The sequence below is a fragment of the Culex pipiens genome, chromosome 2 (genome assembly GCF_016801865.2).
Source record: "Culex pipiens pallens isolate TS chromosome 2, TS_CPP_V2, whole genome shotgun sequence".
NCBI lineage: Eukaryota > Metazoa > Arthropoda > Insecta > Diptera > Culicidae > Culex > Culex pipiens.
Window position 1 is genome coordinate 184691632 of NC_068938.1, and position 23591 is coordinate 184715222.

Sequence of the window (23591 nt, forward strand, 5' to 3'; positions counted from 1 at the left end):
AAGGAAGAGTACTAGTCCCACTGCTGTTCATACTGTACATAAAAGACATTAGACGTGCACTGAAAAGAGGACAGGTGAATCTGTTCACCGTTGACACAGTTTTTTTTTGTGATTGGTGACAGCTTTGATGAGTGCATTGACATCATGAACGAAGAGCTAGTCGGATTCACGAACTGTTTGAAATGGAAGGAGCTGCAGCTGAACATCGCGAAGACGAAATGCATGGGGGTGACGACACGGCAAACCGACGACTGCAGACGGTGTGACCAGATTGGTGGAGAAGTCATGTTGGACGAAAAATTGAACTACAACGAACATATTAACTATACCATTCGGATGGCAGCACGGAAGTTTGGTGTTCTGTGTAGGATCAAACGCCACTTGACGGCAGAGACAAAAAATCAGGTGTACAATTCGCTCATCGCTCCTCACTTTGACTATTGAAGTGTGATCGACTCAAGCCTCGACGGAGTATGCTCGAATGTTTACAGTGGATGTCGGTAAAGCAACGAATCGAGTACAACACCCTTGTGTTTGTTCATCGTATGGCCATGGTATGCGAAAGAGATATCCGTGAGTATGACACTAGAGGAGCTGACGATCTCAGATTGCAGAATTGGAAAAAGGCATGCACGCAGAACTCGCTATTATAAAAAAGATTTGAACTTTACAACCAGCTTCCAGAGAATGCAAAGAAGACAAGCCACATCAATGAGTTGAAACGACGCTGCAAGGAGTTCGTACAGCAACGGCCGTTGGAGTAGAAGTGACCCACGATGGTACTGCGAGGAATATCACGTTATGACGGTAGGCCATCTTGCCATCAGGATTATCGGTACGCATTCGCATGGGATCACTAAGGGCCGAATATGACGTAAGCTTGGTCAAAAGTAAAGCAAATCTGGACGCGGTTTTAACCCTATGTGCTCATATGTGTGTGGAAAAGCAAATGATCTCAAACCCCTAAATGGAAGCTGCAAACTGAGTGATAGACAGAAGGACTCTACACAGGATTTGTAAGTGCGCCTTGATAGGATAAAAATGTTGGACGAGGGGGCGGCTAAAACGATGTTCTGGTTGGAACTATACCAAGGTCATTCTTTCATTATACAAAAGACTTTCGTACACATATAAAATATTTGTTTAAACTTTTACAATAAGCGCGTTTCTTTCCTATAAATCTAGTGTACGTAACAGCTGCCTCGCCTTCAAAGCCGCTTTAAAGTATCAACCTGCAGAACGAATCCAGCACGCTGTACACCCCCACCACCGGAAGTGTTCGACTCTCCCCGAAAATGTCCACAATCTCGTCGTAGATTTGCATGATGTTGTGTTTGTACTTCGGGTACCGATCGATCAACGCCTGCAGCTCAACCGAGTTCGGCGACGACGAGCCCTGCTCGCTGCCACACTCGGCCGGATCAATCAGCCCAACGAGGCCACGCAGCGGCCCACTCGGCAGGTCTACGATGATCAGCGAGATTTTCTCCTTGCGCTGGAACTTTGACAAAATGGGGGAGATCTTGTGCTCGACCTGGTTCTCGTAGCGTCGCTTTTTGCTCATGTTTGGCTTTTCCGAGGTGAGGAAGATGATGTCCAGCGAGGCGGTTCCGTTGCTCTGGGACTGGCTGGCCAGCGACGGAATGTTCTTCACCGAAGAAACCGTCGTGAGCGAGGTGTTGGGCTGGGACGTGGAGCTGCAATCCGTTGGTGAGCATTCCGGTCGGAGGGTTTTCAGGATGTAGCTGATGAGCTCGGGACGGGTTACGTGGCGTTCCTGGAAGCGATCGTGGTCCCAGGTGCGGACGCGGAGTTCACCACCTTCGCCGAGCATGACCACCAGATTGGCGCCGACCTCCTTGGCGGAATCTTCTACCGAAATCACGCCTTCAAGGATGCCGGTTTTGATGCCGTGCGACCAGAGGGGACGGAGGATGGAGACGACCTCCTTGGTTGGGGGTCGTGAGCCGATAATGTAGATCATGACCTCGATTGGGTCGCAGCCGCGGATGGAACCAATGGCGTGCACGAGTTTGTCCAGGTGGAAGCTGAATCCAGCGCCGCTGAGCTCGACTTTGGGCACTTGAAGGCCGTTTTCGATACCGGATTTCCTGCGAGAAGAATCGTAATTAGTTGAGCAAAAACTGAAACCAAGATCACCAACACTTACTGAAAATCAACCAGCTTCGCGTCGTACCGTCCACCCACGGCGATCGTCGTGATCGGGTTGCGTTTCTTGGGTTTGAGCTCGCCGAGCAGCTGCCACACCAGTCCACCGCCCTTGGCCCGTTCGTAGTTGATCGGCAGCCCCGGGCAGACCATCATCGGGCACTGAACGCCCATGCCCTGGGCCAGCGATACCACCGATTCCAGGTCGCGTTGGGCCATTTTGGCGAGCATGGCCGCCTCGCCGCGACCTTTGAAGAGTTCTTTCAGTGTACCTTTGAGTTGTTCTAGGGAAATCTCCGGAATCTGGAGGATGTCGCAGAGGTAGCCGGTGTTGATCTTGACGCCGGGTTGGGAGATTTGGCTGTTTACCGATCCGACGAGCTGGAACTTGGAGATTTTGTTCTCCAGATATTCCAGCACGATCTCGAAGAGTTCCTTGTATTTGTCGAGCGGGACGTTGCAGTAGAGTAGGATGGACTTTAGCAAGCTGGTGTGGTTCAACCGGAAGTATACGTTACGTTTCTGATCGAGCAGGTTCAGTTCGCGTAGGATATCGTTCGCAATGGCGATCAGCTCGGCGTCCACGACCATGTTGCCCCGGCAAGGTGTCACAATATCAAACGCACATTCGTACACCTGTTTGGGGTGGAAGTTGAAGACCTTCTTCTCGCGATAGACTCGCCCAATCGAGTACCGCCGTATAAACCGCACCCCATTCAACGCCACGTGACGCAGAAACGGTAACCGGAGATCCTCCGGAAGCGAAACAATACTGCCCGAGTGGGTCATGAGTTTGACCGAGTTTTCGCGCGTTGACGTGCGCGTGCAAGGCGTCAGCAGTGGCGTTACGACCTCGATCGCACCATGCTTCCGGAACAGGTCGATAATTTTCGCCTTGATAAAGTCGAAGCGCGGAATGATCGGCACCATGTCCAGATGGTAGCTCAGCTCGCAGATCGTGTCGCTTTCCTGGGCGAAGCAGCGCGCGATCAGGTGTTTGTAGTGCCTGGATTGGGGGTTGGACATGACGTGCCGTACAATGTCCTGGATCTCGCCGGCTTCGAGACGCGTTGGGGGAACAAGTTCCGACGAGAGAAGCTCCTCCGCGGACGGTCGTTTGCTGGGGTCGTGGTTCAGCAGCCAACGGATGACCTGCAACTGCTGCGAATATTTGTTCTCGGTCATCATGTGGTCGGGAAATTGAATAGAAGAAGACCTTAGATCCATCAGCGTTTTGACCCGCTCCATGCCGGTCGCCAGCGGCGTTGAACTCATCTCAAACAGTATAATTCCTAGCGAGTAAAGGTCAACCTTTTGGTTGTAAGTTGACTTGGAGGCATTCCCGGTCAATTCCGGCGCAACGTATAAAGCCGTCCCAACCTTCCCGGTCAGCGAGTTGCCCATATCCAGCGATTTCGGCTGCTGCGCAACGTGTTCTACAATAAATACTCAAATTTAGAACTTCAACCAATCAACTCCAAAAACCAATCCAACCTTGCTGCTGATTCTGCAGCGCCAAAATACTGGTCGTGGCAAGCCCAAAGTCGCCGATCTTGACTTGATCGCGCGAGTCGAGGAAAATGTTGACCGGCTTCAGATCCCTGTGGATCATGCCCTGCTGGTGGATGTGGCTGAGGCCCTCGGCAATCTCCCGGAACAGACGCCAAACGCGGTCCACGTCCTGGTGCAGGTTGGAATCGATGGCGGTTCTGGAAAATTACAATCGTGGTGATTATTGCATCGAGTTTTCTCGACTTACGATCAATTAGTCTCCTTATCCAGCATTCTTAAAAAACAAAATTCAGAAATTGCAAAAAAAAATAAAAAAAATCATTGGTTTAAAAATTCAATAAATTTTTTAAAACATTTATAACTACAAAAAAAATAGTTTAAACATAATTTTAAGCTTTAAATATCTTTAAAAACTTAAAAGAAAATTAAGAATATAAAAACTTTGAAACTACCACAATTTCTAAAATTTTACAAATTCCAAAAATAACAAAAAATTAAAAATTTCGAAAAATTAAAAAGAAGCGAAAATGTGGACCAATGTCGAAGTATAAACAAAGACTCAACTCCAGAGCAACACTAAAAAATGGCGGATAAATAATTTGACAGTTTGAACTATTTTGCTATTCTCAAGTAACTTTTTCTCAAAATTCAAAATGAAAAGCAATAGCTGTAAAATAGTTGCCTATTGCCTGAGAAATTGCAAAATAATTGCAACTGTCAAAATGCTTATGCGCCCTTTTCAAATGTTGATCCAGAACTTTTTTCTAAAATTTCATCAACTTGAATAAAATTAAAAGTTTTAGAAAATGTAAAGCTTAAAATAACAAAATAAAGTTACAAAAAATTTAAATATTAATTTAAAAAATACTTTTGAAATCTCAAAAATATTTTAAGAAAAATTAAAAACCGAAAATAAAAAAAATTATAAAAATAAAAAAAATTAGAAAATTTGAAAAAAAAAACTGAAAAAGTAAACTTTAAAAAAATAAAATTATTTATTCATATAGGGGAACTATACCCTTTCTCAGCCTATTTCTATTATCGGCCTATCAGCACTTTGATCATTAATTACAGCTTAAATAAAGTGTTTTTGATTGTTACAAAGTAATAAATAGCTCAAATTAAAGTGAGCAAACTACTCTTCATTGTTGATACAACTGAAAATGTTGATTTAATAGAGGAAAACGGCAAAAGTGATGAGAATTGGTCGAACGGCTTAGTGTGATTAAAATGGGTATACATTAGGGTGGTCCAAATCCGGACTTTTTTGGGGCTACCCCCTGAAATCAAAGATTGACCCATCACTAGGCTAAATTCCAAATTTGAGCTCATTCTGACCACGGGAACCCCTCCCTCCAATCGCTTAAAGTTTGTATGGGAAAAATCGTCAAAATGTATGGAGAAAAGCAACTGTTTTACTTTTTTACCTGTGGAAGGCGCCATAATTATCCGATTCTCACCATTTCTCAAATGTAGAACCTTCATTAAATTTAGAACAACTTTCCCGAAGACACAATATTTTTTGGATTTTTTCCCGCGAAGTTATTAGCGCCCAAAACTGACCATTTTTGCGCGGCCAGCTGTAAGGGGCTACCTAACAACGATGTTTATTTCCAATTCGTACACGCACGTGCTCTCTCTCAGGTTCACTCTCTCACGAGCTGCTCGCCTGCCTGCCTGTTTACTTACAAGCACGCGCGCAGTTTCTCTGCTTGAACTTTTGTCGTCGTCGTCGTTTTCGTTTGCCGTCCGCTGCGCTGCGTTCCTGGCATGTTTATTATAATTTTCAACAAAAATAGTCGGTTTGTATTGAGATATAAAATCAAATGTAATATGTGAACAACAAAACGAAAAAAACACCAGAATAGATATCATATTATAAGAGCGTGTGATAGAGAATACAAATTTGATGAATTAGTTCATCCATGAATCGTCATCTGTTCTGATCCAAACCTAATTGCAAACGTTTTGGATTTTAATTTATCTGCTTTTGTTACAAGAAATACCATGAAGTATTTTTTAGATAAAAAAGGAAGGAATTTTCTTTAGATTTTTTTAAAAACTGAATCCAAAAGAGTATCTTAAAGGAAGGCCGCAACTGCAAGATCTGAAGGTTGTTAACGATTGTGCAGAAAGAGATGTTTCCTGAAACGAAAAATTTACAGGTAAACTGACAAAAAATGATAAACAGTTGCAATATTTGTTGCAGGTGGTCTAGGAACACAGAAAGAAATTTCCAGAAAGAATAAAAAAATATTTTTAGAGAGTATGAATGAAAATTTGCAGCAATAATTTTAAAATTGCCTTGATTTGTTCTGATTTGTACTAAAGTATATTTTTGTTAAAGCAAACTACCTAAAGGAACAACATTTGTATTACCTGAAGATTTTTTTCAAATAATTGAATCATTATCATGTTTCTTTAGCATATACGAAAAACTGCGTGTAGTGCTTGGAAAAACAAACAAACCCTGTTCTCATGACATTTGCTGTATTTTTTTAATTAAGCCTAAGCTGTCTTTTCATTTTTTTTCAGCGCAGTTTTTTTTATTTTTGACATAATTTAAGAAATTATATGCTAAATATATCTCAAAACAATCCTGCTATTTTGGTTGAAAATTATAATAAACATGCCAGAAACGCAGCGCAGCGGATAGCAAACGAAAACGACGACGACGACAAAAGTCCAAGCAGAGAAACAGCGCGCGCTTGTAGGTAAACAGGCAGGCAGGCAGGCGAGCAAGCTAGTGAGAGAGTTTGAACCTGAGAGAGAGCACGTGCGTGTACGAATTGGAAATAAACATCGTTGTTAGGTAGCCCCTTACAGCTGGCCGCGCAAAAATGGCCAGTTTTGGGCGCTAATAACTTTGCGGGAAAAAATCCTAAAAATATTGTGTCTTCGGGAAAGTTGTTCTAAATTTAATGAAGGTTCTACATTTGAGAAATGGTGAGAATCGGATAATTATGGCGCCTTCCACAGGTAAAAAAGTAAAACAGTTGCTTTTCTCCATACATTTTGACGATTTTTCCCATACAAACTTTAAGCGATTGGAGGGAGGGGTTTCCGTGGTCAGAATGAGCTCAAATTTGGAATTTAGCCTAGTGATGGGTCAATCTTTGATTTCAGGGGGTAGCCCCAAAAAAGTCCGGATTTGGACCACCCTAGTATACATGTTGAAATTGTTTTTAATATTTTGTTTTTTTTTTTTTTAATTTTGAGATGTTTCAAAAACTTTGTATTTCGGAAAAAAAAATTAAATTAAATTCTTAACATAAATGTTTATGAGATTATCGTTTTTCCCGAATTTTGAATTGGTTATTAATTTTTTATTATTTTTTTATTCTTAATTATTTTTTTATTGTTTACAAAAAAATCAAATGAATTAAAAAAATAAAAATAAAAAAAACTTGAACCTTTGGATTTAAAAAATAACTTTCAATTCTCAAATTATTTAAATAAATTTTAAAAAATGTCACGTCCGACAAAATAAAAAAAAATAAAAAAAAATCTAAAAATACAAATACCAAAAATCAATGAAAAATGGAAAAAACCGATCTGGAACCGATTCCGGGAAATCTGCATATTGTATGAAAAAGTTGCGTAAAATCAAATTTTGATCATAGGAGGCTGAATAAGGAAAAAGCTTAAAACGTCAACAAACGAAAAAAGAAAAAGACGAAGTTTTTCGGGTAAGGCTTGTTTTTTATAAATTTTCAGATGTTTTAAAATCTTTAAATTTAAAACAAACTAAAATTTGGATTTTGCTAAAATTAAAATTTAAAAAAATATTTTAGAAACTATCATTTCTTTCTAAATTTAAAATTTTTAATAAAAAATTTAAAAAAAATTTTCATCTAAATCATTTTTAGTTTTTTTTTTTAATTTTTAAAACATAGAAACATAGTTCAAATTCGATAAGAAGATTTGTTTATCTGCAGTTCATCATGAAAAGAACATTTTTTTCTATTTCTTGCCAAATTTGAGTTCTGTGACCACATTTGAGTCAAATTTGAATGGTCTATAAAATCATCAAATGCATTTTCTCAATATTACATCACCGCCATTTGGTCGCCATCATGGATTTGAAATTTCTAAGTCATGAAAATAAAAGACATAAAAATGGTTTTTCTATTGTCTAAACATTCGATTATCCAAATTTTTTTTCAAGACTTTCAGGTAATCAAATCTGGACCGTTTTTAAAGTTTTTATAAGTTTAGACTTTTTTTTTAAATTTTTGATAATTTAAAAAAGATTCAATGAAGATTTTTTTTTTCGATTTATATGATTTTTTGAAAATAATTTTGAGATTTAAAACAATACATTTTCCAATTAATAAATTTCTGATTGCGTAAAGTTTTTTTTTTTTTTAAATTTAAATTTTTCAATATGTTTAGATTATTCAATGTTTGTGTTTCTGAACTATTTAAAATTGTTATTCTTTTTTCTTTGGTTCGATTACCAACATTGGAAATTTGGGATCTTTGAATGTTTTGGAGTTTTAGAATTTTTGAAAACATTCCGAATACATAGAGACCATCCATAAACCACGTGGACACTTAAGGGGGGGGGGGGGGGTATGGCGATTGTCCACGATCCATACAAAAAAGATTTTTTTGACATAGGACTATGTCTCTACTTACTATATTGGGGGGCCAGTTCAGAAATTCGATCCAAAGCGTCACTTTTAAGCGTTAAAAAAGGGGACATTTTGAACACTTATATCTTTTTTCCCTGTGAATCAATACAGACGGTTGGACCACCAATCGAAAGAGGAAGACTTCAGCTATTGTTTAACTACATAGATAGTTTGACTAAACATAGTTAAAGCACTTAAAACATGCAATCAAAATGAGTAATTTTTCAGTACAAAACGGACAGATGACCAATCAGAGCGAGCGTATGCATTCGAGACCGCGCCCCTTTTGTGCCGTTCTCCGGCTCTGCCGCTATTTAAGCAGAAAATTTCGCAAAAGCAAGTCACTTTGGAACGAGCACTCGAACTGTGCACGTCGGGCCGGCACGGAGCAGCAGCAGCAGCGGCCAATAGAAGAAGAGGACCAGCAACCAGAAGGAAGAACCACCGGCAGCAGAAGGAGGAAATTCGAGCGAAGCGGACGGCGTGGAAGTCGCTAAAATGCGGCGGTTCTCATGAAAAATGTCGAATTGGTGGTGGAAAAAACCTGGAGTGGCCTCGAAGTAGGTTCCCACGGGGCCTGGGGGGACATTTACAGAACCATACTAGTTGTGGCAATATGGGTATCAAAGTTCATGGTTTTTGATACTGAACATAAAAATGGCCATTTCGACAGTATTGGCCACAACCTGGAGTGGCCGGTACCCTCAAAGAAGGTTCCCCCGGGGCCTGGGGGGACATTTACAGAACCATACTAGTTGTGGCAATATGGGTATCAAAATTCATGGTTTTTGATACTGAACATAATAATGGCCATTTCGACAGTAGTAGCAACAACCTGGAGTGGCCGGTGCCCTCAAAGAAGGTTCCCTCGGGGCCCGGGGGGACATTTACAGAACCATACGAGTTGTGGCAATATGGGTATCAAAATTCATGGTTTTTGATACTGAACATAAAAATGGCCATTTCGACAGTGTTGGCCACAACCTGGAGTGGCCGGTACCCTCAAAGAAGGTTCCCCCGGGGCCTGGGGGGACATTTACAGAAACATACGAGTTGTGGCAATATGGATATCAAAATTCATGGTTTTTGATACTGAACATAATAATGGCCATTTCGACAGTAGTAGCAACAACCTGGAGTGGCCGGTGCCCTCAAAGAAGGTTCCCTCGGGGCCCGGGGGGACATTTACAGAACCATACGAGTTGTGGCAATATGGGTATCAAAATTCATGGTTTTTGATACTGAACATAAAAATGGCCATTTCGACAGTATTGGCCACAACCTGGAGTGGCCGGTACCCTCAAAGAAGGTTCCCCCGGGGCCTGGGGGGACATTTACAGACTAGTTGTGGCAATATGGGTATCAAAATTCATGGTTTTTGATACTGAACATAATAATGGCCATTTCGACAGTAGTAGCAACAACCTGGAGTGGCCGGTGCCCTCGAAGTAGGTTCCCCCGGGGCCTGGGGGACATTTACAGAACCATCCGAGTTGTGGCAATATGGATATCAAAATTCATGGTTTTTGATACTGAACATAATAATGGCTATTTCGACAGTAGTGTCCACAACCTGGAGTGGCCGGTGATCTCAAAGCAGGTTCCCCCGGGGCCAGGGGGAACTTTTACAGAACCATAAGAAGAAACGAAGTTGACTTTATAGCTGTCGGCCACCATTGCTAGTACCAACCACTAGTGTCTTCCTTTTATCTACAACACGCACAAAAATCGTGTAAGTTTGAATGAACAAAACAGTTTATTATAAACAACTATCACGGTTTATAGGCACCACAAACACATTTTAATATTTTAATAATCACCGTTTCTCGGTTCTACTAACATTTTGCCGGTTTGACAAACAAGTTTGTTGTTTAAAACTAAACTCTTTTAAACGTGTAAGGAAAATTAACAGTGTGTGCTTTTACTCCAACCTCAACATCAAGATGGCCGAAGTGTAAAAAGTGGAATCCTGGAGATTTTTATTGAAGAGGAGAGTATCTGGGTAATTAGTTATCAGTTTGTTTATAAATAAAACCTAATATTTTCCTTTTCCAGTCATTGTTCGTTCGATTTTTGTGCAGGTATAATCAGGTAAAAGCTATGTTGTTTTATTTTCTTGAGGAGTTTGATTCTTCAGATGTTTCATTTTCAGATAACTTTCTCCATGTCTCCAGCAGCTGAAGTTTCTATTTGGTGTTCAGCGAAAATGATTGTCGAATAAGTGTAGCTGGAACTCTCCATAGTGTGTTGCATATATATGAGTAGAAAATGTGGAAATAAATGTTATGAAAAGAACCTAGCTTTTGCTTATATAAAAAAACGAAGAAAAAGAAGAAAAGCCTACCCCGGTTTTTTTTTTATTTTCATAAAAATGATCTTTGAATCAACAATCACGTTTGTTAAATCATCCCAAATGTTTATTGTACCGTAAACCGGGGTGACTTTGATAGGATTTCAATTTGTTTTTAGAATATTTTCCAACAGGTAAGGTTTTTCTCAAGATTGTTATTTTTAAAACATGTACTGGGGTAGGCCACACAAAGTCCATGCACTATTTTGGAAAAAAAGTTTTTTCAATAGTGTTTAGAAAAATAGTTACGTTAAAAATTCTTGGTTTTAATTCCGGGGTGACTTTGATAGTCATAGTTTTTCTTGTTAAAATCATTTTTAAGATGTTCAAACTTTATTTGTACGTTAAATGTACCATCACTAAAGTAGCTGATATAGTTTGTAAGAAAAAAAATCAATGCTTATATTAAGTTAACTAAGTTTATAAGCTTTTTAACAAAATACATATAAATTTTAGGTAAAATTGTTAAAAAGTCGGAATTTTGCCTGAAATTTGTTAAAAATAGTTTTGTTTATAAAATTATCGATTTATATTGCATTTTATACTGAATTCGAAGCACGAATCACAAGTTTTCACATTTTACATGAAATTTGTTCAACTGAATTTGCCTATAAATTTGGAGATTTTTTTTAATTGTGTTTCAAAAACACATATTTTTTATTATTAACAAACTTATTTAACCTTCTCCTAGTGGAAAATTGTCCAGAGAATTCGAAAATGCATTCCATTTTCCGATTAAAAATCATGTTCATTGAGAAAATCATGACACTTTGAGAAGTTTAAAATAATGACTTATATCCACATTTTCTTAACTATAGTTAACTAACTTTATAAACTTTTCAAAAATTTATGAAAAATTCTTCATGAGGTACTTTGAACACTTCTCTACCGCGGTCAGTATGTTTCTGAACCATTCCTTTCGTATTTTAATTGTACTCTTCGTTTTGCGGAAAAATCGCAAACCTATCAAAGTCACCCCGGCTATCAAAGTCACCCCGTTTTACGGTATTTACAAACATGTCAGGCCGTGGCAATGACAAACATGTTTGTTGAAACCACAAACATGTTTGGTTGAATTTGGCAAACATGTTTGCTGGCTTTGAGACGATAATCGTGTTTAGCAGCTGTACCCAACATTTTGCCAAGCTCACAATCAGATTTTTCTGCGTGAAGGACTTCACCGCCCTGGGCTCCTAAGTGTATGAAAGTATGACACGGAGCGACGGCGCCGAATACCCATATTTACACAAAGAATTTTTAGAGCGCCCGCCGCGGGATTCGAACCAGCGCCCTCAGGATTGTGAGTCCAGTGCGCGGTCCGATTGATCCACACTGGCGGGACATAGTAGTGGCCACAACATGGAGTGGCCGGTGCCCTCAAAGAAGGTTCCCCCGGGGCCTGGGGGGACATTTACAGAACCATACGAGTTGTGGCAATATGGGTATCAAAATTCATGGTTTTTGATACTGAACATGAAAATTTACATTCCGACAGTAGTGGCCACAACCTTGAGTGGCCGGTGATCTCAAAGCAGGTTCCCCCGGGGCCCAGAGGGTCTTTTACAGAACCATATGAGTTGTGGCAATATGGGTATCAAAATTCATGGTTTTTGATACTGAACATGAAAATTTACATTCCGACAGTAGTGGCCACAACCTTGAGTGGCCGGTGATCTCAAAGCAGGTTCCCCCGGGGCCCAGAGGGTCTTTTACAGAACCATATGAGTTGTGGCAATATGGGTATCAAAATTCATGGTTTTTGATACTGAACATGCAAATTGACATTTCGACCGTAGTGGCCACAACCTGGAGTTGCCGGTGCCCTCATGGAAGGTTCACCTTGGGAGAACATTTATGACAATTTTGCCGACAAATCTATGAAACAAAATAAAATAATCTTATTCCAGATTTCACTAGCAATCCAACAACACATTCAAATTGTTTGGTCCTATGTCTTTCGGTTATGTCTCTGACATACCATCTTGAACTTTTTTGTATGGACAATTGTCCACGAGGGGGGGGGGGGGGGGGGGTTGAGATTTCCAAAAAAGTGTCCACGTGGTTTGTGGATGGTCCCATATCGATTTTTTCGATTATCTGTCGTTCGACCAGCGAGATCGAAAAATTACGATCATAATAGTTCAAGCGAGAAATCGAGAAATAACTACCTGAGTATAACGATCGCATGCAATAAAAACCACGAATATTTAGAAATCGATTGTTTCAATTCCAAACGACCTACCTCAACGTGCTCTTCTCACAAAACTCCATCTGAATGTACATGTACAACATCTCCGGATTGACGTTCGCCACCGCCACCCCTCCATTCTTCCCCTTTTCATTCTCCACGCCCTCGCTGAAGCTCGCGTACGTCGCGACCTCCCCATCCGAGTTGACAAACTCAATCCCGTCCGAGCAGCTATCGTCCTCGTCATCATCATCATCGTCGTCGTCGTCGTCCTCATCGCTGCTCGTATCAATCCCCATGCAGTCCAGCACCCAGTCGGAGTTCTTTTCGCTAGTTTTTTTCGCCACCTTGGCAGCGGTCGGGACCTTCCGCCGGCCAGCGACACTTCCCGCGCTCAGCGACCAATCGCAGCTGGACTCGCCGCCCTGGTACTTTTCATCGCCCGGACTGACGGCCTCGACCCAGCTGTTGTAGTAGCGGACGACGTTTTCGTGGTTCAGTCGGGAGAGGAGCTCTACCTCGCGGGTCATCTTTTTGTAGAACTGTTTGCTGCGGGCTGGGAGGAGGATGCGTTTGATGGCGTATTGGCGGTTGTCCAGGATGTTGCGCACTTTGAGGACGTCTCCGTAGGCGCCCTTGCCGATGAAGGACATGACTTCGAACTCGGTTTGCAGGCGGGATTTCTCCGTTGAGAGGGAGGTGTTCATGAAGGCGGGGATGAGGGATTGGTGGGAGCGGTCGGTTGGGGGTTGATCGGTTGGTTTGTGATCGCGGGTTGGTTTGTTGAGCTTTTGTGGGATGACTTGGAAGAGGGTTGGCCGGAGAAAGGGGTGTTCTAGCAGGTCTGAGGCCGAGATTGTTCGCTCGGACTTGCAGCGATCGATAAAGTCCTTCATTTCGGAGTGGGCGTTGAAGAGGGATTCGACGAGGGTTCCCAGGGCGGGGAGATCGCCGCGGACGCCTTGCTGACCGCTGCTGATTTCTTGGATGTACGGGATGAGTTTGAAGTCGGCGACGCGGATGCAACCGGAGTTGTCCATGAACACGGTGGAGTCGGACAGGTTGTCGTGGGACACTCCGTTGTTGTGAAGGTAGATCAATGCTTCGAGGACTCCTTTGGCGACCTTGCTGGCACCTTCGGCGGACCACCCGAGCGTTCCGGAGATTGTGAAGAGACTGGTTCCAAGGATGAAGTCCTGTACCAGGTAGATATCCAGCCTGCTCTTGCCAACGTTGCAGAGGACTCCTTCGTAAGGAATAAGGTTTTTATGTTTTAGAGTGGCCAAACAAGCCACCTGTTTCTCGATGTCCGCGACAACCTCGTCCACCAACCTTCCACAAGGAGTCTTCCCGTCGTTCAAATCAACGTTCCACTCCGTTACGTACAACAGCTGCCCGGTTTGGTCGTCGATCCCGGCATACGCAATACAACCTCGCTGGGAATGACCCAAACAGGCGCCCTTCAAAACCCTTCGACCTCCTCGCAAAAACAGCGTCTCACTGCGCCGATGTTCGGTGCAAAAGTTGTAAAACCCATCCCCGGCGCTGTTCTCCGACGAACTGGTGTTCCGATGCATGGGACTGGCCTCGCTAATACTTTGCTTGGACTCACGCCGGACGCGTTCCAGCTCCTTCTTGCGCTTCTGCAGCTCGTCCTGGACGACCTGCCGGCGCTGATCTTCCTCCGCCTTCTTGGTGTTCTGCAAGTGCAACTCCTTTTGCTGCTTGGTGGCCAACATCTCATCGTAGAAGCTACCCTTCGGTGGAACATTGTGCTGGTGCAGAAACGCTTCGACCGTCCCGGCCAGCTCGTAGATCATCACCTCACCCTTCCGCTCATCCGCTTGCTTCTGCAGCTCCCCAAGCAATTCCTTAACCAGCTGGTCCGACAGTCCCTTCGTGTTCTCCAACTCAATCTTCGGTGGATATTTCGGATAGTTCTTATTGCAAGTAACTTTCAAATCACACCGCGCGTAAACCTCCTTCGCCGAACCCTTCTGGGGCGTCAACTTCAACCGAACCTCGGTCCATTTACCTCCCGGTGGTCGCAAATCCTCGACCTGGCTCTCGTAGATCGACAGCAGCACTTCAAGTTCGGTTTCCTGGCGTTCGCGAAAGGTTTCCTTCTTGCTGCCAGATGTGTTGAGGGCCATCCCGGCGGAGAACACGCGAGCAGCTTGCGCCGCCTAAAACCGGGACATTCTGGACACGACGCGTTTGTATGACCGGCTGTTGCCAAAATATTGCACCAGACAAAGTGCGTAGAAGTTGTTATTTTCGGGGGAACGAGGAACTGAATTTTAATGAGCAAAACAAACGACGTCAAACGGAATTTCTTTTTGTTTACGTTGCACGTTTTCGCGGTTTCGTTTTGTTGCGCAAACTGCCGCCCGGTAGCACCAACCACAGCTGGCTGCGTACGGAAATTGCAGATTTCTACTCTTCCAACACTGCCATCAGCTGCTTTCTGTCAGTTGGCTGTCAGACGAGAAAAAAATTGTTTACACAATCCGATCGCAGAAAATTTTCACTCTCCGTTCGACGGAGAAAAAATCCTCCGGATTCCAGCTTCGGCACCAGACAAAGGAATCAGACCAGATCGTGCGAATTCTCCGTGTGTCCGGTGTGAGCCAAGGATTGTGGCACGATGGCAACGCTAGCGCTTGCCTCCATCAACGATCTGCCGAACGAGATTTTGGAGTTTATCTTCAGCCTGGTTCCGCCGTACCAGGATCTGGACCGCTGCTGCGTCGTGTGCAAGCGCTGGGAGTCGCTGGCCAACAGTGAGTATAGCGGGGCGTGGGTTTTGGAACTGGAACAAAGTTGTAATATCCAAAGGTACTCTTTGGTTCATGAAAATTGTGTAGGGTAAAATGTCCTAAAGTCGTCCTAGATCTATTTTTTGAGTAACAAGTAATATACCAAATCCCTTCTCTTTGCAGATGTTCGAATACGCAAGAAAGCGAGCCTCCAAAAGGCCCTCACGGATTTCAACCTGTGCTGGAAGGAGGAGCTTTTCAGCAGTCAAACGCCGAGCATAGCGGCCCGGTTTGCGCACGCCAGCTCGCTGCACCGGAACTCGATGTTTGTGTTCGGAGGCGCGTCCAGCTTCGACACGACGTTCAACGACTTGTGGCGCTTCGATCTGAGCCTGCGGCGGTGGGTGAGGCCAATCTCGATGGGTTCGTACCCTTCGCCGAAGGCGGGCGCCAGTTTGGTGTGCTATCAAAACGCGTTGGTGTTGTTTGGCGGCTGGCGACATTCGTACACGCCCTTTCAGATGTGCACGCTGTTTGACGAGCTGCATCAGTACAACGTGGCGGAGAACCGGTGGACCATCCACAACTTGGCGTTTGGACCTCCGCCCATGACGGGACACTCGGCCACGGTGCATCGCAACAAGATGGTGGTGTTTGGTGGGTACCAGAAGACGCAGGAGAATCTGGGCACTTCGAACGACATCTGGGTGTTGGATCTGGACAAGATGGCTTGGAAGAGACCGACGGTTTCGGAGCAGAAGCCACCGCCTAGGTATGGCCAGTTTCAGATGGCGATCGGGGAGGATCACATCTTGGTGTTAGGGGGGACCGGTGGAGTGAATCGAATCTTCAACGATGCCTGGCTGTTGGACATGAAGAACGACGTGTGGCGTTGGAGAGCCGTTCAGATCAAGAACAAAAAGTGTACCGTCCACAACTGGAGCTACCCGGCTTGCAACATCGGCTCAAAGGTGATCGTGCTGGGACCGACCTCGCCAAACGATTTCCAAATTGTTCGACAGCATCGTCCCTCAAACCATCACGGACTTCATCCGCCGAATCTCGGTCGTGGCCCACGTCCGGTAAACCCTGCCGAACGCAATCGCATCGCCGCCGCCGCAGCCAACAACGAACCAAATATTCCACCCAGACAAAACCCAGTTCGACCACCACCCCCTCCCCCGATGGCATCCCCGCCGCGTCAGCAACCTCCTCCGGAACCTCGGCCAGGTCCATCCGGACTGTCCGCACCGAACCCACCCCCAGCTCAACCCCAACCCGGTCCATCGCGACCCCTTCCCACCATCCGCTCTCCAAACTATCGCCAGCAAGACGACGACCATCTTCTCCCCAAACGCTTCAACCAATCCCCCGAGCAGCACGGCCACATGGCGATGGCCGCATTCAGCGTACCCCCCACAAACCCACCCCCGCTGCACGCGACCCGCGAACGCCAGCTGGAGCGCCTCCGCAAAATGGAGGAAAAGATCTCCGCCATGCGACGCATCAAAGAGCAGGAGCAACGCGACCTCGAGCAAGCCCAAGCCGCGGCCAACAACCTCCCAGCGGCAACCTCCCACCACGAAGCCCAACTCCCCGTCACGCCCAAGCGCATCAAACGCAACGGGCTGGCGATCTACGTGTGCGACATTTCCCAGCTGCTAACGAACGCCAACGAGCCGGTCATTGAGTGGCAGGAGACGAAGAACAGTGGGTTGATTGCCGGAGCGCCGGACCACTTTACCTTCTCGACCATGGTCGCCGGAAATGGGGAGCTGATTGTGTTTGGCGGGCTCAACAAGAACCCCAAGTCGGAAAGTTCGAGCGTTACGAACGCGGTCCACTTTTTGACCGTGCCCACCGAGGTGGTGTAAATTGTAAATATTTTTTCCCCTTTCTGAATTACAATTGTCTATTTCAACACGATTAGAGTAAATGGTACGCGCTTGAATTGCCACACACAAGAATTAAACACGCGTTAGTTAGTAAGTTAGCTTAAGGGAGTGTTTGATTTCGTTTTGGCGGTTTGTTCAAAGCTTAGGGTGGTATTTTAGCTGTTGTATTCAATTATTGTATAAACCATGCATCGTCCTTCGAGCTGCAGTTTTGATCCCGAATAAATTCTCTCTTTGAATATCACAACAAAAGTGATTTATTTTTTCTGCTGAAAGAAAGACAGGAAATTTCTTTCCATAAGCAAAATTGCAACGCTAATCAAAATCTTAATCCCTCTTAAAATTATATTTATCACACCCCCAGCCATCAGATATCAATGCCCTCCTGCTGAATGAGAATCGCCTTAATCTTTTGTAGCAGCTCCTTCTTGACCGTGTCCGGGATGAGGGCGCGCGCCTTGGGCGTCACTTGCTGCACCAGCGCGTCACAGTTGACCGTGTCCTGCTCCTTGATGGTTTCCCGGCACAGCAGCCGGACCTGGTCGTTCCAGCCGCACGCGTTCAGCCGGACCCGGAGCAGGTCCTTTAGTCTGAAATCGGGGAAAGTTCGGATTAGCTTGGATGGGAGTTTTCGAGATTTGCGGATTACTTACTTGGAGCGATCGCCCTGCAGGATCGTGGTCTGGTCTACACTTTTTGTGAAAGTCATTGTTCCGTTGCGATTGGTTTTTGAATTGATTTAATTAAATACAAAATGAAGGCGGAACTTGTGTTCAGCTGTAGAATTCTCGCGGTGTTATGTTTTTAATGCTTCCGTTCTTTTGTTTTCAGTTCTGACTGACAGCTGTGCTTTTTGTTGATTTTTATTTATGCTGTCAGTAGTGTGCTGTCAGTTTACAGTGACGGTAAAGTAATTTGAAACAGTTTTTTTTTGTGATTTTGTGGTAAATATTATTTACAGAACGGATTTGCCACAGGATTTGCTAACTCGAATTTCGCTCTATAAGGCTTTCTAGGCTCAGTGGAAACAATATAATTTAACCCAAAAATGACGAACTTCTCGTCATAGTGTGCTGATGCAAACAATGATCGAGCTCGAGCTGTCACAGCCCTGCGAAATATGTTGGCTGACATATCGGGCGGTCAGTCATAAAAACTAGCTAAAAGTCACCTGACAAAAAACTTTTGCTAGAAAGAGATAGGAAACCTGATGCAAACAAACCTCCAGCTGTAATGTAAACATACTTTGCATGTGTTGGTAAATTTCTGACTAGAAAGCCTTATTGAACACAGGCATTCGAGGAATATTGGTTATTCCTCTAATATCTGGAGCAACATTTGAAAGGGGTGGTACGACATTGCTCTTATGGGCTTTCGTCCCATTTAAACGCGTGTAATGTAAACCAAATTTTCAGTTTTTGTTTTTGGGTGTTTTTAATACCCCTGATTCAAGGCGGTTTCAAAAACACCCAAAAAACAAAAATCTGAAAACTTGGTTTATTGGACCTTTTTTTTTTTAACTCCAAGATATGTTTATTGATAATTGATGAATTTCAATAAATGAAAATCGTAGCAATACTAATTTTTTTTCCGGTAGTCAAATCTTTACTTTTTTACAGCAAATCATTGAGAATAGTATTTTTTATTTTATAAAATATTGGCAGGAACTATGCCAGTGAAATGCAGGGTGCATTGTTCAAAGAAAATCAAAATAAGGCTCTTTCTCGACATTTTACAGGGTGAGCCAAAATATTCCGTCAGTAGTCTAAAGCATTTTATTTTGTTTTATAGGTTTTTGCTTCAAAAAAAGTCGCTGAAATTTGATGGATTCATATATTAAAGTACATAGTTCATCAATATCTGACCTCTAATTCAAAGCTTGAACCAAGGCTTGAACCAAATATACCAGATTTCTAGCTTTCTTTGAAATTATCCAAAAATTCAAGCTGGAAGAACCAAGAGGACTGGTTAAATATTTGTACGATTTGTCAAAATACAGCAACATATTGCCCGGATACAAATCTGAACAATAAAAGCTATTTATTATTGGGAATGCTATTCCAAAATTTATTTTTTCAATCTGATTTATTTTTTAAATTTTACATCGGTTTCAGGTTTTAGACCATCCAGTGCTGTTTTGGCAAAATTTACACATTTACAATTATGAAACGGTATAAGTAACACTTAAGTGCTCATAACTTTTGATAGGGTTGTCAGATCCTTGATGTTTAAGGCTCATTTGAAAGGTCTTTCGATTATCTAACTAACAATGGGTAGCATGATGGACCCGGACATCATTTTCATTGAAATATCTGAGATCCGGCCTCCAAAAAGTGTATAAATATCACTTAAGTGCTAATAACTTTTGATAGGGTTGTCAAATCTTCAATGTTCTGGGCTCATTGGAAAGGTCTTTTTAATACCTTTCTGAAAATGTATAACATGACAGGGTTTCTTGCAAAAACCACCCTTTTTACAATCTTCCGGACATACGCCAAAATTGTTTTTTTAGCATAACTTTTGAAGTACTTAACTAAACTTGTTGATTTTAAATAGAGACCTATGGGACCCCAAGACGGATCGAATGAGACTAATACGGTCGAAATACGTTCATCCAGTCCGGAGATAATCGAGTGACAATTTTTTTGTCCATCCACCTACACACATCCACACAGACATTTCGACGCCAACATTTCAAAAAGCATCATGTACAAACCATGCGTTTTGAGAAAAACGCATTTGAATGTTGAGCATCCATTTTCCATTTTAATATAAAAGCAAAATAAGATGTTCTAATGATAACAAACGATGAAAAACGTTGCTTTTATTCATACTTGATCATCCAAATTCAATAAAACATTATTTCCGTAATTTTATTTGAGAAAAACAAACATAACTTCTTTTGAAATCACCAACGTTTATATCACCCTGCTGGCATTGAGGGGGACGCTTTGTTATGATTCGGTTTTCTTCGCCGAATGTACATGGCGCTTTGTTCATGTTGCTTTTTTTCCGTCACGAGGTTTATGTAGTCTTTTGTTTGACATGTTGACAGGGCTATATAAACAGAGACTGCTGATTGCAGAGATTTTGTTTATGTTACTTTATTTAAAATCATGATTAAACAGACTTTACTGAAGTAACTTTTGCTCATTTTTGGTGGAGAGGTAGCTTATTAGGAGTACTTTCAGAATATGCAATAACCCAGAAAGTGTCAAAATGTACATGATGCCTTTTGAAATGTTACCGTCGATTTGCTCAGAACATGATTCTGAGTCGATAGGTATATGTGAAGGTGGGTCTACGAGGTCGAATTAAGAAATTCATTTTTCAAGTGATTTTATAGCCTTTCCTCAGTAAGGTGAGGAAGGCAAAACGCTCAGAAAGTTTGACAGTTCACTTTGCACATGGCAAAATGTTTATCTTAAATCGTCTTTTCTCGGTTTAATAATGAAATATCTTCATGAAACTTTCAGGAGGTATTGAAAATTACCTTTTAAGTGGATTCAATAAATTTTCTGTATTATGAAATTTTGTGATTTTAATTGTATGTAACCCTTTAACTTCTTTCTTTTTAACCGTTTGTGCCAAAGGCTAACCTTAGAAACAAGTCGAAACTTCAAGATTTTGAAAGCGGCTCCTACTCAGACTGCTTTAGTGAGTATGGATGGTTACAGTACATTGTTGTAACAACTTATTAAGATGTTTTGGATCATCAAAGAACTCCTTGGAGCTAAGATCGGTGGGTCTACCGCCGTGACAAGCAAGAGGTCAGTGCTTTTTGATCACTGATCGTTACCACATATAGCTTCAGTGTTTGTGGTAGACTACTTTGGTAATGTGTTTCAATATTTGGATCATTCTAGGACTCCCTGGAGTTAATATCTGTGGGTGTCCCACCGTAACCACCAAAGGTCGACGGATTTTTCCCCGGATCATACCCGCATAACTTCAGTGAATATGGTAGAACAATTTCATGTTATGTTGGGATGTTCAGGGTCATCCAAGGAATCCTTGGAGTTAGGGCCTGTAGTTCTACCGCCGTAACAATCCAGATGTCGACTGGTTTTGAGCACCTACTATATACGGTATATATATATATATATATATATATATATATATATATATATATATATATATATATATATATATATATATATATATACGGGACCATCTTGCTAATGTTTGTGGATGTCTTGGGTCTTCTAAGGACTCCCTATAGTTATGATCGCTTCAGTTGCCAAAGTGCCTCAAAAATTTACATTTTTGAAACAAGTCTTTTACGGGTTAAATCCCATTTAAAATTTTAAAGTAAAGCGCCAGGTCCTGATACGTAAAATCAGTCTCATATTTGGAATATGGGCACAGTACGCGCTCCGAAACAAGCAGGTGAATGCCCGCCATTAAGTCATTTTTGCTACATCCTACTAAAGTAGTCGAGAGAGATCCAATTCGAGCAGATGTCTCAGAAATGTCTAGGTAATGGTGCTTCCTCATGACTTGACCGGAGTCACATTATTAAAAAATAGTAAAAAATATTTATTTGGAACGGTCTTGTTCAAATTAATTTCTTTGAAGTTTACAATGCGTCCCCTTCGCACGGTTTGAAAAGAGCTTTCCTCGCGAGTGTTGTCAGTTGCGGACGCATCTGAAAGCGCGCATGCGCTTGCAGCACAAAAGCTCCGAAGTGGTTTCGTGTTACAGTAGACCTACGATTGGTACGGAAAAAATGATTAATTTGTGCTTTTAATTTTTTTAGAGCATTTTTAAGATAAGATAAATGAATCATAGATGACGAAAAATGTCGAACATTAAGTCAATCAAACTGTAACATCGTCGATTCGTGTCCACACGAACCGCACGAACATAAAAGCTCGTTTCGATTCAACCGATCCGAACTCCGAACCGATTCCCATTCAACGCGTTGTCGCTCGTCGTTCCCGCTGACTCGCGAAGTCATTCAGTTTCGTACGGGACTTCTGAGCGGACGCACGTGTTTTCTGTGGAGTACAACGACTCGCCTGCGGTTCTAGATTGCAGTACAGAGTGGAAGAGAACGGTTTTGGACTAGAGTCCTTTGGAAGTTGTGTTATTTTGTGCAAGTGGTGTGTTGCAGGATTTTGAACTTCGCGCGCGCTGTTTTTGTGGGGTTCAATTTTGTTAGAAAAAGGTGTGTATTTTTTTAAAAAAGAAGAAATTTGTGTTCATTTCGTATGAATAAAAAAAGTTATGGAACATCATGGTGGAAATTTAAACCTTTTTTATGATTCTTTTAAATGTTGTTTTGCCCAATTTCAAATCCAGATAATGAAGACATTATGGGTTTAAAAAATTAAAAGTCAACCCAAAATTACCCGGAAGGAAAAGGGCATAAAAGGATAACGCCAGCAAAAATTTGGCCGCATGTGGACCGCCACATCTTCATGGGGCAACAGGGGAACCGTTTGATGACGGAAGTGGCCGGGGTCGGAGATAAAACGGAAGGAAGTAAAATGTGGAAACAGACGCAGCCTGGAAGGAGTCCTTTTTGCGCGTTGTGTGTGTGTGTGTGTGTGCTCCTGTACGATGTTGTTGTGAATGTCTCTCGATGTGTGCGAGTGGCTTTGTGTTTGTGTGAGTGCGAAGGGTGGTGGGGGTGGATTTGGGGCGATGGAGGGGAGCAGTATAGAATGTTTTTTTTTCTGTCCTCCTCCTCGTTGCTTCCTTCTGTCACTGCTTGGGGGGTGGTGACGGTGGTGGTGGTGGTAGTGGGGAACTAACATACACACACAAAAAATCGATATCCGTGTTTGCAATTTTGGTGTGTTTTGCTGCTGTGGTGGACCCCGCAGGGCGATCCACGGCGGGCGCGCGCGGTCTGGAAGGATACAGTCACTACTGCTGCTGCTTGGGGCTGACAGGACATGCGGATGGTTGTGTGTGGTATACTAGCAGAGCGTGCAGCGCATGGAATGAATCATCATCGTCAGGGAGTATTACGAGTATTTTGCAGGGGTGTTGCGAAATATGACTTGCAGGTGGTTGAGTGGTTTTATATCAAGCGGATTATGCTTTACCTTTTAAAACAACAAATTTAGGAAG

At 42.7% G+C, this 23591-nt stretch overlaps 4 protein-coding genes across 4 annotated transcripts in view; 2 read left to right on the forward strand and 2 right to left on the reverse strand.

The window, feature by feature from the left end:
• Positions 1-1123: 1123 nt before the first annotated feature.
• Positions 1124-15179, reverse strand: LOC120415350 (eIF-2-alpha kinase GCN2). Its single transcript, XM_039576839.2, has 4 exons — positions 12911-15179; positions 3664-3878; positions 2171-3605; positions 1124-2111 (listed from the first exon to the last, which is right to left on the reverse strand). Exons 1-4 carry the CDS (start codon positions 15007-15009, stop codon positions 1220-1222), a joined length of 4641 nt encoding a protein of 1546 aa, XP_039432773.1. The 5' UTR covers positions 15010-15179; the 3' UTR covers positions 1124-1219.
• Positions 15180-15331: 152 nt separating this feature from the next.
• Positions 15332-17541, forward strand: LOC120415352 (F-box only protein 42). Its single transcript, XM_039576840.2, has 2 exons — positions 15332-15639; positions 15799-17541. The coding sequence occupies exons 1-2, from the start codon at positions 15504-15506 to the stop codon at positions 17487-17489; spliced, it is 1827 nt and encodes a 608-aa protein (XP_039432774.1). The 5' UTR covers positions 15332-15503; the 3' UTR covers positions 17490-17541.
• A 288-nt stretch (positions 17542-17829) lies between these two features.
• Positions 17830-18352, reverse strand: LOC120415353 (enhancer of yellow 2 transcription factor). The gene is made up of 2 exons (XM_039576841.2): positions 18164-18352; positions 17830-18100 (listed from the first exon to the last, which is right to left on the reverse strand). Exons 1-2 carry the CDS (start codon positions 18217-18219, stop codon positions 17878-17880), a joined length of 279 nt encoding a protein of 92 aa, XP_039432775.1. The 5' UTR covers positions 18220-18352; the 3' UTR covers positions 17830-17877.
• A 4117-nt stretch (positions 18353-22469) lies between these two features.
• The window catches only part of LOC120415416 (protein unzipped), a 98330-nt gene continuing 97208 nt past the window's right edge, over positions 22470-23591 (forward strand). Inside the window, exon 1 of the mRNA XM_039576945.2 lies at positions 22470-22680. The gene's annotated coding sequence lies outside the window, so the exon portion shown is untranslated. The remainder of the gene's footprint in view (positions 22681-23591) is intronic.